We start from the raw sequence: 23,623 nt of genomic DNA, 5'->3' as shown, positions 1-23,623 counted from the left end.
GTGGCAGGAACCGGGACTAAAGGTCCCATTTTCATTAGTCCTGGTTCGTGCCTCAAACAGAGACTAAAGGTCTAATCTTTAGTCCCGGTTTGAGGCACGAACCGGGACCAATGGTTGTGGGCCAGGAGCGAGGCCCATTGGTCCCGGTTCATCCCACCAACCGGGACCAAAAGGTCCAGATGAACCGGGACCAATGGCCCACGTGGCCCGGCCGCCCCCCTGGGCTCACGAACCGGGACCAATGCCCCCATTGGTCCCGGTTCTGGACTGAGCCGGGACTAATGGGCTGACCCGGCCTGGATCAAAGCCTTGTTTTCTACTAGTGTGCTGGCCAAAGGAGGTAGAACAGGTGGATGGGATGCCAAGAAAATAGTTTTAGTGAATCATCTTTATTTTTTCCTAATATATTTTTTGTAGTACGTAAATGGAATGTGTGTCATTCCATTATTTTGGTCAACACAACATATTATTACACAAATAATCTCGCACATAAGAATTTAGATATATTCCCATATGCATGAGCATTTCTATATGTCTACATGTCCTTGATGCATCCACGTGGAATAGCTATCAGTTGTAGGTCAGAACTTCTACCTACAGTCATCCCGAATTTTTCGGACATATCCAATGATTCTGGACTTGCCCCATCTGGAAGCACCCAATCGAAGTGGTAGAGCAGGTTTGCCAAAGTGATCTCCAAGGTTGACGCGCCGAATAGCATACCAGGACATTGCCTTCGTCCAGCACCAAAGGGGATGAATTCAAAGTGTGTCCCATTGTAATCTAAGTTGTTGTTCTCAAACCTCTCTGGCAAAAAGGCTTCAGGGTGTTTCCAGTACTTTGGATCCCTAGAAACTGCAAAGACATTAATTAATATAGTGGCGCCTTTAAGCAGCTCGTAACTCATAATTTTACAATCCATTCTGGCCATGCGTGGGATTAGTGGAGCCGGTAGGTGCAACCTAAGAACCTCCTTAATGACCATTCGCATGTAGTGGAGGTTTCCAAGGTCACTATTTTTTATGATTGTTCGATCTTCACCTAATACTTTTCTTATCTCTAGTTGAGCCTTAAACATTGTTTTAGGATGACGAACGAGCTCTGACATAGCCCATTCCAAAATTGTTCCTGTGGTATCTGTGGCACCAGAAAATATATCCTGCCAATGAAAATTAAGGTACATTAAATTAGAAGGTATTATATATGTCGCACTTATAATGAAACAATTTGTGAAAAAAAATCTTTCATTTGAAATAAATTGTATGTGGTATTTAGAAGTGAACTAATGGATTTTTTTACATACTTTGAAGCCTAAATCCCGTTACACATATTTTTTCAACATGTCAAGGCATTGAACGCAAGTAACTTCTCGAGGTATGATATCATGTGAGGCCATATGCCTCCCCTCTGTTTACACTTGACAGAAAAAGAGGTGAAAGATCACAATTACAAAATGAGACATTCAAGTTTATGAGGAATATGATTTCTGAGTGGTTTGATCAGGATGTTTCTTTATTCTTATAGAAAACATCACCACTTTATAGTCGACGTAGGCATCTCTATAGTGGCAAAAAGAATAGCAAACTTAATAAAGCAACATAGGTTATCTTCAAGATCTTTCACAAAATTCATAGCAGGGCATGATTTCCTCGATTGCTAATTATGTGATAAAACTTACAAAAACCCTTTTCATGCTAGAAAAATATTGAAGGGCTTATTATTCATGGGTTGCATCAAAATAGAATTGACAAGGGATTCTCAAAATTGATTTTGGCGAGACTTATGACAATGTAAAGTGAATGTTCGTTCCACAACCAATGTTCATGGAATCTTTCTCATTTATGTGATGTCACTTGAAGGAAAAATGTATGCAAGGTGGGTTCTTCGGCGTGAGAATCAATGATGATATAGAACATTACTTCCAAGAATAAAAAGATCTGCATAAGGGTTCTTTATTTTCATCAGTGTCGCTCAACATTGTGGCGGATATGATGGTTGTAATATTAAAAGAAAGAAGGATTAAGGACAAAGCCATGGTGTTTCACCCAGGTGGGTCATGATAGACCATATGTACTCATTATGAGGTTCATACCTTTGTATTGTTACTCCATGATAATGGATTGTCAAATATCATGGCGTCCGTATTATGAGTTTCTTTGAAAATACTTAATAGTAAAGATTATAATACATGCATACTTATCCTATTTGACACAATTTTAGTGTTTCAATTCAAATTCATTTGAATCTTATTGAGTGTTACCACAGTTTCTCGGGGGTCATCAAATTTTCCTATAACCGGTGGATTACCAGAAATTCTGACCAGAAAGAAATAATCTTGACATATATGACATAGATAATGGTAACTAAATGGTTAATGATTTAAGTTTGTCGGGACAAAAGTAATCAATCTTTCCTATCTGGTGTCATATGTATGCATGCATCTGCTACGAGTAGAAAAAGCTTGGCTTGTTAAGAATACTCACAAATAAGACGGCGCATATGCTATCTGTGGTTAGAGGGAATGCCAACGAATCATCGTTCTGTAGCCTGAGCAGCACGTCCAGCAGGTCCTCGTCATCGGTGCTTGAGGCGCCACCAGCAGCAGCTCGCGCGGCCTTCCGCTCCTCGATCACGTCGGCGATGATGCGCTGCATGCGGCCGTAGCTCTTCTTCATGCGCCGCGCACCAAAGCTGAGCCACCGCGCCAACCGTGACGATGGGAAGAGGTCGACGAGGCAGAAGCCGCCCAGCAGAGTGAGCACCACGTCCAGCTCGCGGATGTACTCGTCCTGCTGCGTGAACCTGCCGCCGAACACCGCCCGGGACACGACATTGTTGCTGAGCTCCATCATCTTCTCGCTGATGTTGATGCTGTCGCCGGCCGCCGCGGCGGTGGCGATGTCGGCCAGGAGGTTTCCCACCTCCTCTGGCCGGATGCTGTCCATGCGCCTGACCTGCATGGAGCTGAGCAGCTCCACGATGCAGACCTTGCGCATCTGGCGCCAGTGGTCGCCGTAGGGGGCGAAGATGATGCCCCTGCCGCCGCAGCCGGCGATGTCCTGTGTCGGCGTGCCCGGCCGGGTGGCGAACGTGAGGTCGTTGGTCTTCATCACCTGCGCCACCGCCTCGGCACTGGAGACCACCACGGCGTCGACCTCGCCTAGCTTGAGGTGCATCATTGGCCCATATCGGCGACACAGCTGAGTGATTTTCCGGTGTGGGACGAGGCTAACTACGTGGTGGAGGCTGCCGATGATCGGGAGAGTCCATGGCCCTGGAGGCAGTTGGTGCTTCTGTGGCTCTTTCTTGCCGCCGGCGAGCTTGAGAAGCCCAAGGGCAAGAGGCATGCCTAGTGCTATGAGACACAAGCTGAACCACCCCTCCATGGCAGGCAGCTTGGCAAGTGCAGTGGTAGTGGCATTGACATCTTGGCAAGTGCAGTGGTAGTGGTATATATAAATTTATAAAAGCATGCATGTTCTTTTTCTGGTGATAGAGGAGCTTTCTTTCTCTGGCTGCTAAGTGAGTACAGTATCAATGTTTGGGCCGTTTTCTCTTGTCTGGCTACTAAGATTGCAAATTGGTCTCACGATGGGGTTAGTACAAAAGGCAATAGAAGCATCAAACTCCACTTTCTACATTTCAAATCAGTTGAGTTCTAATTTATTTTTCCCAGTTAAATTTCTCTATAGAAAAGTTAATGAGCTAATACATACAACACAACAACTATATTTAATGATGCATTAATTTGGGATTATAAGTTTTGACTTATAACAAAAGCTGCAGGATTTTAAATAATTATCGTGAAGAAAGAGAGAGCGGCGTTTGGCTCGTGGGCTTAGATGAGCCCAGGTGTGAACAGTAAATTCATTATAAATAGTAAAACAAAAATTAAAAAATTCAACTTTTTTGTGGTGAAAGATGCTTGAGTGCATGATGACCATGCCAAATTTGATGAAATTTGGACATTCGAAGAGCTCTCAGGAAAAACAAAAATCAGGCATGTGAGTAAGTTTGATATTCCACACTGTTCAGAAGCTGTTTTGTCCTTTTTGACATGGCTCCTCGAATGTTCAAACTAAACTTCACCAAATTTAGCACGGGCATCATGAAATCAAGCATCATGCACAAAAAATTCGGAAGCTATGTATGTGGTGATGCTTCTGCAATATTATTCTGGTTTATATATAAATGTAAAGTGACGGTCGCAGTATTGGTCTGGTTTATGATTGCATCTTCCTTCAGAAAGCATACATGTTTTTTTTCCCGGATGTATCTTTTATTTAATACTAAAACATACATGCTCTTTTTCTGGCGGCTATGTGGCGAAGCTTCCGACAGCGAAGGTTTCTCTTTTCTGGCTGCTAACTGAGTATATAAGTTTGGGCCGCTTTCTCTTTTTGTGGCTGCTAATTGAGTATGAAAGTTTGGGCTGCTAAGATTGCAAACTGGTCTCTCTGGGTTAGTGCAAAAGTCATTAGAAGCATCGAACTCCACTCTCTCCATTTCAAAGTAATTGAAGTTCTTGTCTTTTCCCTTGTTAAATTTCTCAGTAGAGAAATTAATGAGCTAATACATACAATACGACCAAAGAACATTTGATGATGATGGTAAATTATGACTGATGGCAAGGCTAGGAATTTAAATAATTTAGGCCGAAGAAAGATGTATAGAGGGTGTTTGTTTCCAGGGACTTATTGGTTTAGGGACTTAAAAAAGTCCCTATAAGTCCTATCTAAACCAAACAGGAGGGACTTATAAGGACTTTAAGTGGGCATTTGGGACTTATGAAATAAGACTCTCAAGGAGGGACTTATAGGGACTTATAGTTGTAATATGGTCCTTTAGTCCATGTTAAGTCCCAGGAACCAAACATGTAGGGACTTTTTAGGGACTTAAGACTTATAAATTGGGACTCAAAAAAGTCCTAGGACTCAAACTGTACACTATTTTTGTCACTAGAAATCTAGCCACCAATAAATTTTGTCATCAGCATTCTAGCCGCCAATAATTTAGTTCTGTACACCCATAAATCTCGACTAGTATATAGGTGCATATACTAGCCAGTTCATGAGTCTTCAGGTCCAGAGTTTCAACAGAACTTGGAGGTGGTCACATCACAATACTTGTACCGTGTCTCTATCCAAGCTGCACTTGCCAACAAGCTGCTTGCCATGGAGGGCTGGTTAAGTTTGTGTTTCATAGCTCTATGCACGCTTGTGGCCCTTTGGTTTCGCAAGCTCTCCGGGGGCAAGAGAAAGCCACAGCTTCCTCCCGGGCCATGGACTCTTCCCATCATCGGCAGCTTGCACCACGTCGCCAGCGTCCTCCCTCACCGCAGGATGATGGAGATGTCTCGCCGGCATGGGCCGCTGATGCATCTTATGCTCGGCGAGGTCCCCACGGTGATCGTCTCCAGCGCGGAGGCGGCGGCACTGGTGATGAAGACCAACGACCTCGCCTTCGCTGGCCGGCCTCACAGCGCGACGCTGGACATCTTCGGCTGCGGCGGTAGGGGCATCGTCTTCGCCCCCTATGGTGACCCATGGCGCCAGATGCGCAAGGTCTGCACCATGGAGCTCCTCAGCTCCAAGCAGGTGAGGCGTATGGACGGCATCAGGCCGGAGCAGGTGGGCAACCTGCTCCGCTACGTCGCCGCCGCAGCCTCCACGGGTGCCGCCGTCAACGTCAGCGAGAAGGTGATGGCGCTCAGCAACGACGTGGTGTCACGGGCGGTGTTCGGCGGCAAGTTCCCGCAGCAGGAGGAGTACCTCCGGGAGCTGGATGAGGCGTTCGTGCTGCTAGGTGGTTTCTGCCTCGTCGACCTCTTCCCGTCATCGTGGCTGGTTCGGTGGCTGAGCAACGGCGAGCGCCACATGAGGAGGAGCTATGGCCACATCCAGCGTATCAATGCCGACGTCATTGAGGGGCGCAAGGCGGCGCGAGCTGCCGCACAGGACGGTGCCTCCAGCACCGACGACGACGACGACCTGCTGGACGTGCTGGTCAGGCTGCAGGAGGAGGACACGTTCACATTCCCTATGACCACTGAGAGTATAGGCGCCGTCTTGTTTGTGAGTAATTTTCTTTATACTTCTTATTAATTTGCCTATATCTTTACAATTCATGTTGCATAGCTAACTGATTATGTGATATCATATCTGCAAAGTTTAAATGCAAAAAAAAAAACCTAGATTCATCCTTTCATACATGTCTTAGTGTCGACTTTTGTCATTAATAAACATAAATTGTTGGTTATGAATTGATTTTTTGTTTCATACTACTACATATACGTCTATAATCTATAAACATACATACCACAACCATTTTTTTCAGGACATATTTGCAGGTGCCACTCAGACCACGGGAGTTGCCTTGGAGTGGGCTATGGCTGAGCTCATTCGTCATCCCCAAACCATGGCGAAAGCACAGCTTGAGATCCGAGAGGTTCTAGGTCAAGATCGAGCTGTGATTACTAATAGTGACCTCGCTGAACTCCACTACATGCGGATGATCATTAAGGAGGTTCTTAGATTGCATCCACCTGGTCCTTTGATCCCCCGCAGGGCCAGGGAAGACCGTAAAGTTATGGGTTTTGACATGCTTGAGGGCACCAATGTATACATTAATGCTTTTGCGGTTTCCAGGGATCCAAATTGTTGGGAAAGCCCTGAAGAGTTTAAGCCTGAAAGGTTTGAGAACAATAACATGGATTACAACGGGACATACTTTGAATTCACCCCCTTCGGTGCTGGTCGGAGGCAGTGCCCTGGGATACTTTTCGGCACATCAACCATGGAGATTGCTTTGGCAAATCTTCTCTACCACTTTGACTGGGTGCTTCCTGGCAAGGCAAACCCGCAATTTTTGGACATGACCGAGAAATACGGGATCATCGTTGGAAGAAAATATGACCTACAATTGATACCTATTTCCCGTGGAGGTTTCCATGCCACATAGACATAGATGGACGTGCATTGCCACGTAGATATGTCTCTACTTTTGTTGAGTATACCAATATGTATCATTGCACCAATAAGAATAAAAGAACCTCGCTGAACTTGCAATATATTATGGTGGATGGCACAAACTACTGATTGTACCAAAACACGAAGTTTGCACTTTTTAAATTGCCCCTGGTGGCGATGGGTTAGTTTTTTTTTTTTGAGAATCAAGAGCTTTATTGATGCATGTTGTACGGACCAAATTTCAATCTAGTTTCGTGGTTTGATATCCTCCATGTAAAATGCAAGGACTGACCTATAGTTTCTTCTTATTTTTTCTTTTTGGTCCTTTTGGAAGATGTACTGCTAGGTTTATCTGATGAAATCTGGGTCATTTGGACCGACTTTGCTAATAGTTACGGCCTCGCCCAAGCATTCGTAGGTGCGTCTAACGTGCAATCAGCATTAGGTTACTGACTTGGCATGCTCTAGGCCAAATGTAGCTTGGTGATTTTTTATTATCTAAGGTTTTGCACTGTTCGCATCTGGTTTAGTTTACGGACCAACTTTTCTCATAAAATAAACTGGTTTTTGATTATGAATCAAAAGGAAATGTGCACCCTACTGGTAAGATTCATAAAAAAACAATTATCTCAGTCATTCATTTTCTGAACGGTAATCTCTCTTGCCACATTTTTTGGGAGCAGTGGTTTATCCACTATATTGAGACTATTACCCTATAGTCTATAGGCCATAAGAAATCACTCTCTCTTTTCAGTCTGCTCTCACTTTCAGTGTCACTGATTTGTTGTAAAACTCCGCTATCCTAGAACTCTGATTAATCATCTCTGCGGACTGCAGTGGCAACTTTTTTTTTCAAAAAATGGAATATATTAATATCGCGAAGATACCAATTACACCCGTCCGCTGCACCAACAAGATATCGGAAGACATCAAGGATGCACACAGCCAAAAACAAAAATAAAAAAGATAGAAATATAAAAACAAAGACCCCGTCGCAGTGATAAAAAACACGCAACAGAGACAATCTAACCACCACCGAAGACAACAGCCGGACAATAGAAGAGGTTCTCAAAAAACGACGCCTCCAAGAAGGAAAACGTGCTCAAGCAGTGGCAACTAATATACAGTGTCATCTTCCTAACTCCCACTTCATTCAGTATGTCGCCTAGTGATGCATCTTAAGTCACATGGCTTTCTTGTTACTCCATCCGGTCCTTTTTAGTCCACATATAAGTTTTGTCCGAAGTCAAAATATCTCTGCCTTGACCAAACTTTTAGAAAAATGTATTAGCATTCACAATGTCAAATCAACATTGTTAGATTCATTATGAAATGTAGTTTCATAGTATATATATTTGGTATTGTAGCGAAAACGCCAAACAGAGACCGAGCTCCATGGAGGCCTTTATTTGAAAGCTTCAAAATTCAAACTTTTCAGTTTCAAAAAATTCTGAAAATAAATACACATATACCTAGATACATAATGTACATGTGTGCAAATTTTTAGGTCAAAATACATTAAAACGTTAGCTACACAAAAAAGACAAATTTGGGGCTTTTTAGCATATGTACTGTTCATCTTTAAAGTCCATGATTTTGTTTTTTTGTGCAGCTCACAATTCAAGGTATTTCATCCTGAATTTTCCCACACATACATTTTACATCCTTGCATACTTGTGTATTATTTTTCAGAATTTTTTGAAACCAAAATTTATGAATTTTGAATTTTTCAAAATAAAGGGCTCCATGGAGCTCGGTCTCCAAAATGCCCTACTCTTATAGACGTTAATACTTTTCAATACAAATTTTCTCAAACTTTGCAAAGTTTGACTTGACACAAACGTAATATGTGGAGTAAAAAGGACCGGAGGAAGTACTTAATTGCATAGACCCATCAGTTGTTTTCTCTCTCTATCCTTTCTTGTTTAATTGTCCACCATCCCGATAGTGCTGCTTAGTGCATCATGGGCGGACCACGAACAGATAGTATGCTACCATTTATCATATATTAATTCTACTTATCACAGCCATTGCTAGGTTCGGTTGGCGGACATGGAACAAGATATGTGTGGCACTAACTCAAAGAAGGCGCATTAAAATATTTTATGTTCTTCTTGTGTCAAAGCGCACCTATATTTCTCAACAAATTTATTAAATCTTTTAGTTGCCATCGCAAATGACTATTTGAATGGTGACTGCCGTGTGATGTTTTCATCCATATATCTTAAAAATACATTATAGCTTAATGTGACTCTGCCGGCTGCTAACAAAGAAACAAACATGAATGCATCAGCACAATTGCTGAGTAGATTGTCTTGAACTCACGTGCATCCCACCAGCATTTGTCGGGCTGCTAACATGTGTCGTGCATGCATCCCCTAAAAAAACATGTGTCATCCATGCATCTATGTGTGTTATGCAAGATATACCTGATTGCTATAGCTGTGCGTTGTCACGCCCATGATGGATCTGTGCCTTTCCGATAATCTAGCCTTGTAATGTTTTGGTTGGAGCGGCTGCTATGAAACATCAATGCAATCTAGGCAGCATTGTCTTTGGCCTAGTATCAATCATACGAGGATAACGCTAAAACTTGTGACAAGAAAGCACTGTCGTACTCGAACTATGGCGGAAAACCTACATATTCCATTAAACTAATAAATCAGGAAAAACTTTGATTACTAACTGAACTGCAAGAACTGAAAAATAGCAAAAGAAAGGTAGATTTTATTATGAATGCTACGTATATGCATAATGTTCGGTAATAGATATTGTTATTTAGAGCTTTCCAGGGCCCACAACACAGAGTGTTCTCCTATTCTTTTTCCTCGCATCCTCACCATGGGTTCGAGTGTAGGCTGCCTGGTAGTTGTCCTTTATTTCTCTTCTTTTTCTCCACTTAGAACCATGGCCATCTGAATAGGAGTTAGCTCACCCTCGCGAGACCAAATTTAGATTCATGGTGCATTGTGATTACTAGCTTCGTTTGGCAGAGATAGAGAATTATCCTGTCAACTTACAGGAGGCCCTTACAAATACTTTATGTTCTTCTTGTGTCTGAACGCAACTACATTTCCAAAGGTAGCAACACATTTAATTACTCACATACAATTAATTAGCATGGTATAAAGCATGGGGGCGCGCATGGAGGTGAGACATGTGTATCTGATCTAATGGTAATGTGTTGACATCCGAGTATCATGTGACGTTTTCGTCCATATCCTCTAATAATGTGTTGTAGTTGAAGGTGACTCCTCTCGGCTGCTAAAAATGCAGTATGAATGCACACATGGATCTTGAACTAGCGGGGGAGAACATAAAGGCGCCATGGCCTGTATACTAAAAGTGATTCAACCGGCTGCTAACATTCTCAGTGAAGAGCAGATCTTAAAGTCGATCTAGTAGACACCGCACCGACGGAGTAGTACGCATAAGATCAATATACCGGATTCCTACGGCTGCTACTTGACTGTGAGAAACGTGGATTCCTACGGCTGCTACTTGACGGTGAGAAACGTGGATGCATGCATGCGCCGAGTGGTCACAGCTACGTAAAGATAGACCTGATTGTGATGCCCACGATGGATATGTGCCTTATACTGTTCCAGCTGGTGCGGCTGCTATGAAAAGTAGATGCAATCTAGGACATGTTGCCTTTGACAAAGTATCAATCATATATATATATAAAGATAAGGATAACACGTGTGGCAAGAGAAGCAGTGCATAAAGTACACCGCATACATGTCCTTTTCTTTGTAGTTTGTTTGCGATCTCATAAGCACCACACGTCCAAACGAAAAGAAGCCCACCTACTCGGCTTATGCCGACAAACTGGCAAATTGCTTTAGGCTGATAAACCAAACAGAAGAACGGTTACCAAACGAATTACAAGACCCAGAAAATTCTCTACTAAACGATAGATGAAGTAATTTCCACAAACACAACCACGGCAAACATGCAAAATAGAAAGCCAAAACTTTTGAATTCCTGCTCCAATAGTATTGTAGGAGACAAAATCTGCTAAATCGAGGGTGAAGAAAAGCCCCGCCATGGTTATGCTATGTCACCGTTTTCCTGTTTCCGTCCTTTTCTCCGCACAAAAACCGGTCGAATGGCTTAGCCAGACCATCCTAAATGTCACGGACCCATCCCATGCACCCGCTCGCAAATGGCCTAAGCTGCACCAGGTCGCACGTTCACCTGACTCGTGCACCACCAATAGTTGCCCTCACATGCATACACTTAGGGGTAAGTATTTGAAGGAGGCGGTGACACCTATGGAGAAAATGAACACACGTAAAGCATCTCCAATAGGTGACTTAAAATAGAGTAGAGACGCAACACCCCCCCCCCCCCCCCCCCCCCCCCCCGCTTTTTACGGCATCTTGACCTAAAAACAGTGCTCCAACAGCTTCCCAATCACTATATTTTTGTGGTAATGGTTAGAGGCAGCCCTAAAACACAACCCCTTGTGCTGGAAATATACAGCACCATGCGCGAGTCTCAGAAAACAAAAACGCAGCCGCGTGCAGCCCAACCGCCATCCGGAACATTCCCTTAGGCAAACACGCAGAAATGCCTCCCCTCCCACTCCGCTGCTGCTACCAAATCCGTTTGAATACGGCCGCTTCCAGCCAAAGACGCCACCACTGTACCGCCCCGAAGTTAGATCCACCGTGCTCTTCGTCGCTCGGGCTACCGCACCACCACAACGACTGAATGTCCACGCACCGCCATCGCACCGTCCGATACCGTTCACCGGTCCTACCGCTTCACCTCCCTGCCATTGGATCCACCTACCGCCGGCGGTAAATCGTCAACTACGCCTTAGTGTCGAGGGAATCGGACACGATTGCTGTTGAGCCAACGATGCTACAAGATCCATGAGTGGCTGCTGTAAGATCCATGAAACTTCAATCCTATGAAACGTCGATGCAATCTATGGGCCATTTTCTTTGACGAAGGATAAATGTTCCCGAAGGTACCTCACGTGTGTGCCTGTCTTTTTCTTTAGCAAAAAATATTTCATCTTCATCTACAACAAACAAAAACTCTAGAATTCCCGCACCATCTGGAATAGGGCACAAAGTCTATTCAATACACCATGAATGAAAAGCCCTACCATGGTTTACTAGACCACATGATCCTGAAAACCAGATCAACATAGAAGGACAACTAAAGGAGAAGGAGAACTAGTATTTCGCAAGGCGCTGGTGTTGTTGCCATAGTCAAGAAAACAAACAAAGACCTTGAAGAAAAACTATATTATTTGCATCTCCCAACCTCACGACATCGTAGAGGCGATGGATCACAGGTAAAAACGGTTAGGATCTTGGACCGGGCAGATAGGGTTAGGTAGGGGGAGTTGTCGTCAGGTTATGATACTTTAATAACATGGCACAACGATGGTAATGAAAGCATGCCCTAATTTATTAATGTTAGCTATCTAGAATTTTTTGTTTTAACTGATTTTAAATTTTATCACGTAGTCTAACCGGTTTACATTAATATTATCTTTTGGATATTGACACGACTTTGAATGTGAATTCGATAACTATTTTTTTCTAGTTGAACGTAACTCCTAGGGCTACTAATAATGCAACACCAAAGTGTTGACGCTCAAAAGTGGAACGTTTATAAAGAGTGGCTTGAAGGTATGTCAAGAGTAATTCAAACTTACTATTGAAAGTCACTATGAGATGGCTCTCTTCAAGAAGATCAAGATGAATATGAAGATCGTCTAAAATGGAGTTCGGATGCAAACGTTATGACAACTTCAGAGATACTCATGTTGACACCAGATTAAAGAATGGCTTGAAACCCAATTAAGATGTCCTCATATGGAAATATGATCAACACAAATTGTCTTCATCTCGTTGAAACGGCCGATTTTGATATAAAAAACGTCCCAATCCGAGTTCATATGCAAAAGTTAGAGCTATCGGAGTGCGGCCCTGTCACGAGGCGAGATGTGGCGCGCCCCACCAGACATAGGTCTGATGGGTAGCGCGACCGAACAGGTGTTCTGCGTGACCGTTTTGGCCTGAATATGGCCTCAAATCGAAAAACGTTCAACATGAAAGTTGTTCATCTCGTCGAAACGGTCAAGATTGCTTTTGGGCTCATTTCCATCCGAGATCGTTTACCGCCACAAAAAGGACCCGCAAGGTGCAGCCAGTTTAAACCGAACAGTTTTGGAAAGTTCGGACAAAACCAATCCGAATTTGAGTTTTGGACGTGAATCCAAGCCTTTTCCTTGCACGGGAAGTCCAGCCGCCTCTTATATACCTAAGGGGTGACGGCCGATTGAACAACACACAATCGATCAATTCATCTACCACTTTTTATCTCTTATCTTTTCTCCTTAACCCTAGTTCTTCTTCTTCCTCGTTCTTCGTCTGTTCTTCTTTGCAGGGCGGCGAACCTCAACGCCCTAGGGGCGATCAGGTTGACCTAGGGCAGCCCATAGCCGCTGCGCATCCAGACGGGGTCCCTCCCAGGCATGCGGCGTTTCGGGTCTTCAAAAGCGCCCGCCGGATTGCCTGCGTACCACGCTTCCGGCCGGGTCTCCTTTGACGTGAGCTGCGGTGCATCACCCTCGGCGTCGAGGGTACATGGTGACGTGTTCGTGTGCGAACACACTTTTTGGCGACTCCGCTGGGGAAGAAGCTTTGAACGGTCTCCAGCCCATTATTGCTACAAAGAGATCGTCATCAAGTTGCTGCAATCTACAAAAGTAATATGAATACCCAATTCCCCTTTGTAGATGCAAATAATCCATATGTTGTTGCTGGATCACCTAATGAGCATAATGTATGGGCTAGCCCTAGTTTTATCAATCATGGATCTAATTATGCGCAAGGGGCGATGCAAATCAATCTTCATGCTTCAAATTCTTATGATTTTAGCAACGTACAACATATGTATCCAAACTCTCATGCATCGGCAGCCCCACAAATACATATGCCGACGAACAACATGATGGGTTTGGTTAATCAATTTGAAACACCTCATGTTAAAATTTCCAATAGCATACAAGAAAGTGTTTCACCTTTTTATTCATCGGCAACTAATTTGCAATATGTGAATCCAACCTTGCCGATGAATGGGAGAATTGGCCATGCTACTACTAGCTATTCGGCCAGTTACTCTCAACCATCATATGCTACACCTCATGTTAGTAATTTTTCAGCACCGTATGCAACTGTAGATGTTCGTAATTCGGCCCCGCATCTTCATGGTCATAGCCGAATAAGTGAAATTTTTACAGGAACACATGTGCGGTCATCAAATACTGTAGCATATAATGCATACTCTACGCAATTCAAGAATTTCGGCAACACTCACAAATCATTGCCGAAAGAATCTGAAAGTATTGCGGAGCAATCCCTTCCAGAAGTGGTTGTGGCTACATTAAAAAAGAGCTTGGCACAAAACAAGAGAATTAGTGCGCTTTGCCTTGAACAATATGAAAAGGGGTTGTTTCCTGATTATGCTGCAATAAAGGCTAGTGTTTTACAGGAAGATGAAACATCATCAATTGATAGTATTGGTGAGAGAGCATATGGTTATACAGCAGTGCATACACCTCCACCTAGTACCGTAGCATATTATACACCCCCTACACAATTGCAAAATTTCGGCAACACTAACACTTCATTGCCGAAAGATCCTAAAAGCATTGGGGGGCAAACTAATCTAGAGCGGACTGAAATTGAGAGGGGAGTTAAAGCTTTGCGTGATAGGGTGCAAGTACTTCTCCAAGAGAAAATTGATAGGGAATTAGCTCAAAGAAAAGAATCCTTGCCAATTGATTTAACTGGTGAAAATAATGATGATTCGGAAACTAAAAGTTCTTCGGTTGAAAAAGCCGAATCAAGTAGTATATATTCCGAATCCATCAAATCCAAAGAGGCAAACATTGTTGAGAAAGGGCATGGAAACTATACCAAGACAGCCATACTTGATTTTTCTGAAGTTAATGGAACCTACTTCCTGCCCTATGAGTTTCGTGCCATAGAAATTGATGAGCTTCAAGAACAAGAACAAGTGGCCGAAGAAAGTTTGATGGACGAAGTTCTTCAAACTAATGATGCACGAAATCAAGAGAAAGATGATGACAGGGCGCTGGGGAGCTATCCGAAGGCGGAGCAAGATATTCTTCAAGTCACACCACCATCATGCTCTCCCAACATATTTGAAGAGGTATGTCTAGCAATTAATTTACATGTTTTCAGATTTGGTCATGACTTAGTTGTTGATGCATATATTAGAAAAATCTTCATAGGAAATATTGAGAGACCAATGAAGAAGGGTAATTTATCTGTTAGCAATCAGATTGTCACAAAGCATATCGATCAACATATTGCACCATTCAGAAAGACCGATTGCGAAAAATTATTGCAGCCAAGGCTTTCCCCATTGCTTTATCTAAAGCTCATATCTAATTGGGTAGCTCTGCTTATTTCTTACTTGGCTTACACTTGGTCTCAATTGAGACATGTATGTTCTAGCTATTTTCGTTTCAGAAATTTAAAGCCAAGGTTAAAATCTTCTGAGCAAACCGATGCCAGTATAGTTTCTTATCCAAAGACATCGGAGATAGAGTGCAAAACACAATGCATAGCCGAATGGGGTGATGCAAAATCTGAACCATTCGTTTGCTTAACTCCAAAGCCGTTCTCACAACACGATCGGCTAGAAAACAAGAAGTATACCTTCAATTCAAGCATGTGTGATCAAATATTTGATTTGTTGCTGAAAAATAATTACATTACAATTCTTGATCACCATGTTAAGCCATCAATCCAAGGACGAATGTATTGTAAGTTGCATGATTCGTCCAAGCATAATTTTGAGGATTGCAACATGTTTCGTCAAATAGTTAAATCGGCCATTGAAAAAGGACGATTGAAGTTTGTTGAATACCAAGAGATGACCAGTCTATTCCGATTGGTCCCGATGGCAAAAAGTTTTTGCATCGGCTGCTTCAAGCCGATCCATTTAAAGAGAAGGTAAAAACTGCAGGTGATGGGATCAAGCTTTCAAGTAAAGAAGTTGTTGAAGAGCATAATGAACATAATCTTAGGCGAGAATTCCATCGAAGCTACAATGGAGACGCCAAGGACTGGGGGGCAGCAAGAAAATCCAATGATCGATGAAAGCAAACCAAAAGAAAACAAAGGCCGAAATAAGCGCAAGTGTAAGAGATCAAAAATCACCTTCGCTGAACTATTGGATAAATATCAAAAGAAGATTGAAGAGAAGAATGCTTATCGGCCAAATCATGCAAAGAAACCAAGATCACCCCCAAGGCGCAAATATGAGGATCGGTATTGGCAAAGTGAGAATTTTAATGCAACATATTCATATCCTTATTTTGGGCCGCCAATGCCAATGCCGTGGATGCCTCCCTATGCTCATATAGATCCATATTCCTCATGGGACAGGTATGATACAAGGGCACATTCTCCATCTTATTTTAGACCATCTCACCAATATTATGCAGCTCAAGAAGATCAACATTTGAACAATCACATGTTAAAGACCGTTTCAATCATAAGGAATCGTGCAGAGCTCAAGGAAGAAGAAAGAGGTGGTCAAGCAAGTTTACCGTGTTAAAAGAGATGGTCGTAAGAGTGCAACTTCAGATTTGATCTCAAATGAAAAAGAGCCAATTAATGTGTTGACATTGGCTACTAAAGACAATGAGACAAAGCAACCAATTATTGAGAGTCGAAGTGCCAAATCTGAAGAAAAGAAGTTGAGAGTGCACAAGGCCAAAAAGGAATTGCCATTGGTCAAAACAGAATCAAGCCGAGATGCCTGCTCAGCTTATCGTATTGGCAAAAGAAGAAATTACAAAAACTTAGTGCACAAGAACTTGAAGAAAGGAACATGGCATGGGTTCCAAAGGAAGTGCTCAAAATAAGAATTATGTGCAAGCTTCCATTACAAGAAGTGCGGCAAAGGTGAAGAAGGAAAGGAGTGAAACTATGAAGGACCAAGCCGAAGGTTTCAACATCTTTGGTCTACACATTATCCATATTCTTCAACTATGCCATTAACGCCTATGCCATGGAATTCGTCATCAGGTATGATTGGTAACCCTCAATGGGCTTATTTTAATACATGGATGCAATATAATTTCTTACGTCATGAAAGGGTATTACCAAGTCACTATACATTTGATTAGCTACAAGTTTGTTGCTGATCCAAAGGGCCGAAATACTTGATTTGTCATTTCATTTGTTTATTTCGGCTGTATGTGTTTTGAATGAAGTTTACATGGTAATGGCCGATATTTATCTATCGTCCTAAGAGTATGTCAATACATGGCCTGTAGTATTCTAACATCGTCCTTAGTTCGATTGGAGAGCGAGACAAGGTACGTGCTCATGGAAATTTATATGTATGCCTATATTATGATTGAATGGAGTTGGGACATAGTGACCGATGTCATTGAATATATGCTGCATAGGCCAATTCATAGTTGCAGAATTGGCTAGTGGGCTTATACTTTGTTTGGATATGATTTGGCTTATGCATCTCTGAGATCTATAAGAGGCCAAATCATGACTGATTTTATTACTAAACATCGGATTAATGACATGCATAATGTTGATATTAGCCTTGTCTTTCTAGTACTATGGAGATTATGTTTTGATGGTTCAATTCGTAGCAATGGCCAAAGTGTTGGTGTTGTTTATATATTTCTTTATGGTACTGTTTTTTAAGCCCCATGCCTCTTAGAATATTTTTATGCACGATTAATGAAGGCCGAATATGCATTGTTATTCGGATTGAGTCTTTTACTTGCTATAGGTGCTATACATACTGAGGCTTTCGGTGATTCGTTATGAGTAGTGCAACAAATATTCAGGGTTTATCAATGTTTTGACGAATCACTCATAGTTTATCTTGGGGTATGTCTAGATGGAAAATTTACCTTGGTTTGCTTTAAAGTTTTTCATATATTTAGACACGACAATTCAAAAGAATTGGCACAGCAAACATCCGGCTACTATGTTAATCATGTTGTATTGCATTTCGCTCAATAGCCGATGCTTAGTCTCGTCAATATAGGTAAGGCCGAACCGAAGTCCATAGCTTCGGCCACTAATGAAATTTTTAAGCAGGCGAAAGTAAGGATTGGAGAAAGTATTGTTGATTATCTACAAAATCCTAGCAAAAGGGTGAACAATATGGTTCGGAGGATGACCTTGAGATACATATCTATGGTACTTTATCACCGGATTGTTAATGAAGCTGAGAAGGTTTCACCCAAGTTTGCATCAGAAAGTTCACATAAGACATGGTCGATATATACTTATCGTCCTAAGGACATATAAATGGCCGATGGAGTGTGGACATCGTCCTTAGAACAAACTTGGTACAAGTTATTTTTTGGCACGCTAGCTTTGCCAAAAAAACAGGGGGCATGTGTTGACGCTCAAAAGTGGCACGTTTATAAAGAGGGGCTTGAAGGTATGTCAAGAGTAATTCAAACTTACTATTGAAAGTCACTATGAGATGGCTCTCTTCGAGAAGATCAAGATGAATATGAAGATGGTCTAAAATGGAGTTCGCATGCAAAAGTTATGACAACTTCAGAGATGCTCATGTTGACACCAGATTAAAGAATGGCTTGACACCCAATTAAGATGACCTCATATGGAAATATGATCAACACAAATTGTCTTCGTCTCGTCAAAACGGCCGATTTTGATATAAAAAATTTCCAAATCCGAGTGCGGCCCTATCACGAGGCGAGATGTGGCGCGCCCCACCAGACATAGGTCTGATGGGTAGCGCGAGCGAACAGGTGTTCTGCGTGACCGTTTTGGCCCAGAATATGGCCTCAAATCGAAAAACGTTCAACATGAAAGTTGTTCGTCTCGTCGAAACGGTCAAGATTGATTTTGGGCTCGTTTCCATCCGAGATCGTTTACCACCACAAAAAGGACCCACAAGGTGCAGCCAGTTTAAACCGAACAGTTTTGGAAAGTTCGGACAAAACCAATCCGAATTTGAGTACGGTTTTGGACATGAATCCAAGCCTTTTCCTTGTACGGGAAGTCCAGCCGCCTCTTATATACCTAAGAGATGACGGCCGATTGAACAACACACAATCGATCAAATCATCTACCACTTTTTATCTTTTATCTTTTCTCCATAACCCTAGTTCTTCTTCTTCCTCGTTCTTCGTCTGTTCTTCTTGTTGCAGGGCGGCGAACCTTGAGGCCCTAGGGGCGATCAGGTCGACCTAGGGCAGCCCCATAGCCGCCGCGCGTCCCAGACGGGGTCCCTCCCGGGCGTCGGGTTCGGGTCTTCAAAAGCGCCCGCCGGATTGCCTGCGTACCGCGCTTCCGGCCGGGTCTCCTTCGACGTGAGCTGCGGTGCATCACCCTCGGCGTCGAGGGTACACGGTGACGTGTTCGTGTGCGAACATAGAATTGCAATTTCAAATGAAAATGTGACTCATACTTAGATTATTATTTTATTAACACAAATATATATATATATATATATGTATGTTGCCATAATAAGAGGTGGATGAAAGAAAATCTAAATGCAGTAACGAATGAGATATTTTAACTATAATGAAATCTTTGATGTCATGTTACACTATTTACCTCATGGAGCAAAGTGAAACTAGTGGTTCTTAATGTGTTGAAGAAAGATGAAGAGTATAGAAAAATAAAAGGTTAGGTTAACATGCAAACAAAGAATTGTCAAACTACGATAACTTATCTTAAGATTATTTTTGTGAATTGGCCTTCCAGATGGGATAAGAGCGCCGCTTTTGTTCTGCCGGAGTACTTGAAGAAGTTCTATACGGAGATGCTGAGGACATTTGAGAATATTGAGGCTGAAATGCCAGCCAATACGAACTACGATATAGCACACCTGAAAAAAGCGGTAACTTCATGTACCATTTTCTGTCTTGTAAAAAATAACATATAAATATCTCTCTCTCTCTCTGTGTGTGTGTGTATGTGTGTATGGTTGTGCATCTCTCTCTCTCTCTCTCTCGTTAATTTTGGGATTACCTCTCTTTGTTTGCGTGCAGGTCCAAAATAACGTGACTGGTTACCTGGAAGAAGCGAAATGGTCACACAGGAACCACAAGCCAAGCTTTGTAGATCAGGTCAAGTTGACTAGCCTGAACATCGGCGTGCCAACAATATGTGTGAGTATGATGGCTGGAATGAGTGATGCAATGATGAAGCCAGCACTCAAATGGGCTGCTAGTGTTCCGGACGTCGTCATATCAGTCGGGAAGATTTCCCGTTTCATGAATGATATCGGTGCATTTGAGGTATATATATAATATTTCAAAATTAATTTTTGCTTGCATGTTACTTTTCACACATGTAAGAATGTCAAGTTCGAGCATATTGAGATATAATTTTGACCAACAATTTGAGTACTAAAATGTGATTTATTTGACAAAAAATCATAGTATGGATTATACTTGGAATTATTTTACAACAATGTCAGTTTTGTGATGCTACCTTAACTTCATTGGTCTATTTTTTTATAAATTTGTACACATCAAAATGTGTGGGCACCTATGGAAAAGGGGGCAGGGCTCAGTTACCAAGTTTGTACTATCATTGTGCGTGCATGGAAGATTATTAAATTGATACATACTTACATAAAGATGATTATTGATGTCATCATACAGCGTCGAAAATGCAAGGGGGATCTGGCAAGCACCGTAGAGTGTTACATCAATGAGTACAACGTGACAAGTGAAGTGGCCATTACCAAAATTGTTGCCCTGATAGAACAAGAATGGAAAACCCTGAACCAAGCTCGCTTTGAAAATCATCTTCTCCCTGCATTGCAGCAGTTCATTAGCTTAGCGATTAGCACAACATTTTTCTATGGTAACAGAAATGATGTATACACGCACAGCGCACATATGCAGTGGACTATTGAGAGGCTCTTCCTGAAGAATATGTAGGCCTTGGCCAAATTCATCGTGTATTTGTTCCCTAGTTTTAACCATAAAAAGGTCAATGTTGATAAGCATGCATGTGATTCACTGATAATATGTAAAATGCTACAGTGAAAGAAAGTTGTACTGGTGCATTTTGTTACGGTGTGATAATTTTGGTTATAATTATATCTCTACTAAAATTTTATCTTATGTAAAGGACTAAACATATCTAGGTATGTTTTGAGTTCGTCAGAGAAATTATATAGTTGCACAATGTGTTGCATGTAGAACTAGTAACAGCAGTGGAGATAACATGATCACAGATTTAAACAAGTTTTCATTGACACTAGCAACTATAAGATTCTCAGCCAAGACTCATGCACATGGGTGGCCACAACTCAGATTTGATTTACATCACAATTTTATTTATTATAACAATTACATCCCGGCTTTTGGAAGAAGCTCTATGTGTTTTCCAGCTGTGTTGTTCTTTTAGGCCACCTCAAAACCCATCTAACCATATTAACTGGGCACTACTTCCTTCCCATAACATCCTTTTTTACCCCCCAAAAAAATCCATTTTTTGTATATTGTGATGAATTATTAAAACACTTTTGACATGTTACATGATATTTTATTGCACTACTAAGGTAAGTAATACGGAACATTTAAAATGAACTCGGTCGTGAGTTGTTCATATATATTAGCTGTACAATAGCTATGGAAACTTATATTTTCTTTCGCAGTTTATGTTCTCACCATTTTGCAGAACATACGTCGATCTAGTTTCAAAGATTGAAAGAGTTGTGCATATACCAAACTTGACTCATGGATAAGCTTGCTCATACTTTTTTACATAGAGGTACATGCAAATATTTGCATAGAGATATTATTTGACATAGCCAATGTCAGTCAAAATAATATGAAAAATAGTCTGATAGTCCAACAAGAGCTATACAAACATGTAAAGATGTACAAACTACAGAGCAACAAAAACATTCCGGTTCAATAAAGGTGCTCTACATAATTATTGCTATATACATTCCATGTGTATATCGAAATAGCTTTGGAGCGTGGGCATGGAATAGCTAGTAGCCGAAGGTCAAACTTCCTGCTTACGGTGATCCCAAATTTCTTAGACATGTTCAGTGACTCTTCAATTGGCTCATCGGGAATTAGCATCAGTCAAAGTCGTGGAGAAGATTTGCCAAGACAATCTCTACGGTGGCGATGTTGAACTGTGTCGAAAGAGGTGAGTTCAAAATGTGTTCCATAATAATCCACGTTGTTATTCTCAAACATCTCCAGCTTGAACGATCCCTCGCTCGCTCTCAGAGTCAATCGGCCCAAACCGGGTTATGTGCTCAACGAAAAAAAGGATTTTGTGAAATTGCCTGCAAAACCGCCTTGCGAGTGTTAGCGTCAGCGCCATCTCCCGATGGATATTTTTTGCGCATCTCCAATAGTACCTTGGCCCTATTTTCTTCTTCGTCTATTTGGGAATAATTTAGGATCTCGGGAAATTAGAAAAAAACAATAATGAAGATATTGGTGCCTTTAGGCATGTCATAGCCCATGATTTCACAGTCCTCACTTGTCTCTCTTGGGACGAGCAGTAGAGTAGGAGGATGCAACCTAAACACCTCCTTGATGACCGTAAGCATGTAGCACAACTCACTGAGATCAGTACTCTTCATTACATATCGATCTTGGCCTGGCTCTTCCCGGATCTATAGATGTGCCTTAGCCATAGCGTCAGGGTTATTCTACAAACAACGACGTAGTAAAGGGAATGGCTAGTGGCCAGTTAACTAAAATTTCAATTTTGGTCATTCGATTCAGCCATAGGATGGAATACAGGTGGTGCAGATTACTTCTCCAACCTCCAGACAACCTTCTTCTTCTTCCCCCAACCGCCGAACGTACCACTGGCCGAACTGTCGGCCACCACCACCCGCGGCCAGCAGCGCTCCCGCTCAGCCTCACCGCCCCGCCCTCCCCTCAACCTCCTCCCACCAAAATGCTGCTGCCTTTGGCCATCCCTCTAGCCCCGGCGATGACCAGTTTTTTTCCGGCGAACTTACACCACAGCCGTGGTGCCACCCAACCTCCTCCCACCCTCCATCAACGAAAGATGATGGGGTAGCCTGCCAGCGAACTCCTTCTTTCACTCCGGCGAGCCAGCGGCTGCTTCTTCCTTCCCTCTGGCGCATGCTTCCTTCTAGCGAAAATCGAACAATCCAAATTGGACTTTCAGGCGACTGATGTTAAGCTATTATGAATGTAAAAAGACAAATAAAGAGTGGCCTGACAAGCAAGAATAACCATTCAAACAAGAACACACCCGATAGATCTCACATATTTATAATATCTATAGGAGTAGCGCGGCATCCATCTGTATTAATGGCCCTGCATCCACCCGTTATAATAACCCGACAAACCAGCAAAGGTATAGCTAAGACAATCTGGCCATTCTAAGCCATGTTGAGAATGATGTATAGGCCAATTTATAGCTAACACTTTAGAGCCTTAATTAATTCTTCGGTGTCCAACATCCTTCACGCATGTTCATACACTTGCATCATGGATAATGGATAAGCATGTGATCAGGGCCGGTCCTGACTTTTCCGAGGCCCGGGGCGAGCTTCAAAAGTGGGCCCCATGAAGAAAGACATTTCTTTTTGAAAGACATAGTCAATAATTTCAT

At 42.3% G+C, this 23,623-nt stretch overlaps 3 protein-coding genes across 3 annotated transcripts; 2 read left to right on the top strand and 1 right to left on the bottom strand.

The window, feature by feature from the left end:
- Positions 1 to 386: 386 nt before the first annotated feature.
- On the bottom strand, positions 387 to 3,409 carry LOC125540560 (desmethyl-deoxy-podophyllotoxin synthase-like). Its single transcript, XM_048704175.1, has 2 exons — positions 2,484 to 3,409; positions 387 to 1,159 (listed from the first exon to the last, which is right to left on the bottom strand). The coding sequence occupies exons 1-2, from the start codon at positions 3,384 to 3,386 to the stop codon at positions 536 to 538; spliced, it is 1,527 nt and encodes a 508-aa protein (XP_048560132.1). The 5' UTR covers positions 3,387 to 3,409; the 3' UTR covers positions 387 to 535.
- Positions 3,410 to 5,102: 1,693 nt separating this feature from the next.
- LOC125540559 (desmethyl-deoxy-podophyllotoxin synthase-like) lies at positions 5,103 to 7,074 on the top strand. The gene is made up of 2 exons (XM_048704174.1): positions 5,103 to 6,074; positions 6,337 to 7,074. Exons 1-2 carry the CDS (start codon positions 5,175 to 5,177, stop codon positions 6,958 to 6,960), a joined length of 1,524 nt encoding a protein of 507 aa, XP_048560131.1. The 5' UTR covers positions 5,103 to 5,174; the 3' UTR covers positions 6,961 to 7,074.
- A 9,971-nt stretch (positions 7,075 to 17,045) lies between these two features.
- LOC125534670 (alpha-copaene synthase-like) lies at positions 17,046 to 21,056 on the top strand. Its single transcript, XM_048697831.1, has 4 exons — positions 17,046 to 17,062; positions 19,754 to 19,889; positions 20,041 to 20,289; positions 20,659 to 21,056. The coding sequence occupies exons 1-4, from the start codon at positions 17,046 to 17,048 to the stop codon at positions 20,938 to 20,940; spliced, it is 684 nt and encodes a 227-aa protein (XP_048553788.1). The 3' UTR covers positions 20,941 to 21,056.
- The last annotated feature ends 2,567 nt before the right edge of the window (positions 21,057 to 23,623 follow it).

This window comes from Triticum urartu, chromosome 2 (genome assembly GCF_003073215.2).
Source record: "Triticum urartu cultivar G1812 chromosome 2, Tu2.1, whole genome shotgun sequence".
In the NCBI taxonomy this organism is placed as follows: Eukaryota; Viridiplantae; Streptophyta; class Magnoliopsida; order Poales; family Poaceae; genus Triticum; species Triticum urartu.
The sequence above is the reverse complement of the archived record's forward strand: the minus strand, read 5'-3'. Positions and strand labels throughout refer to the sequence as shown.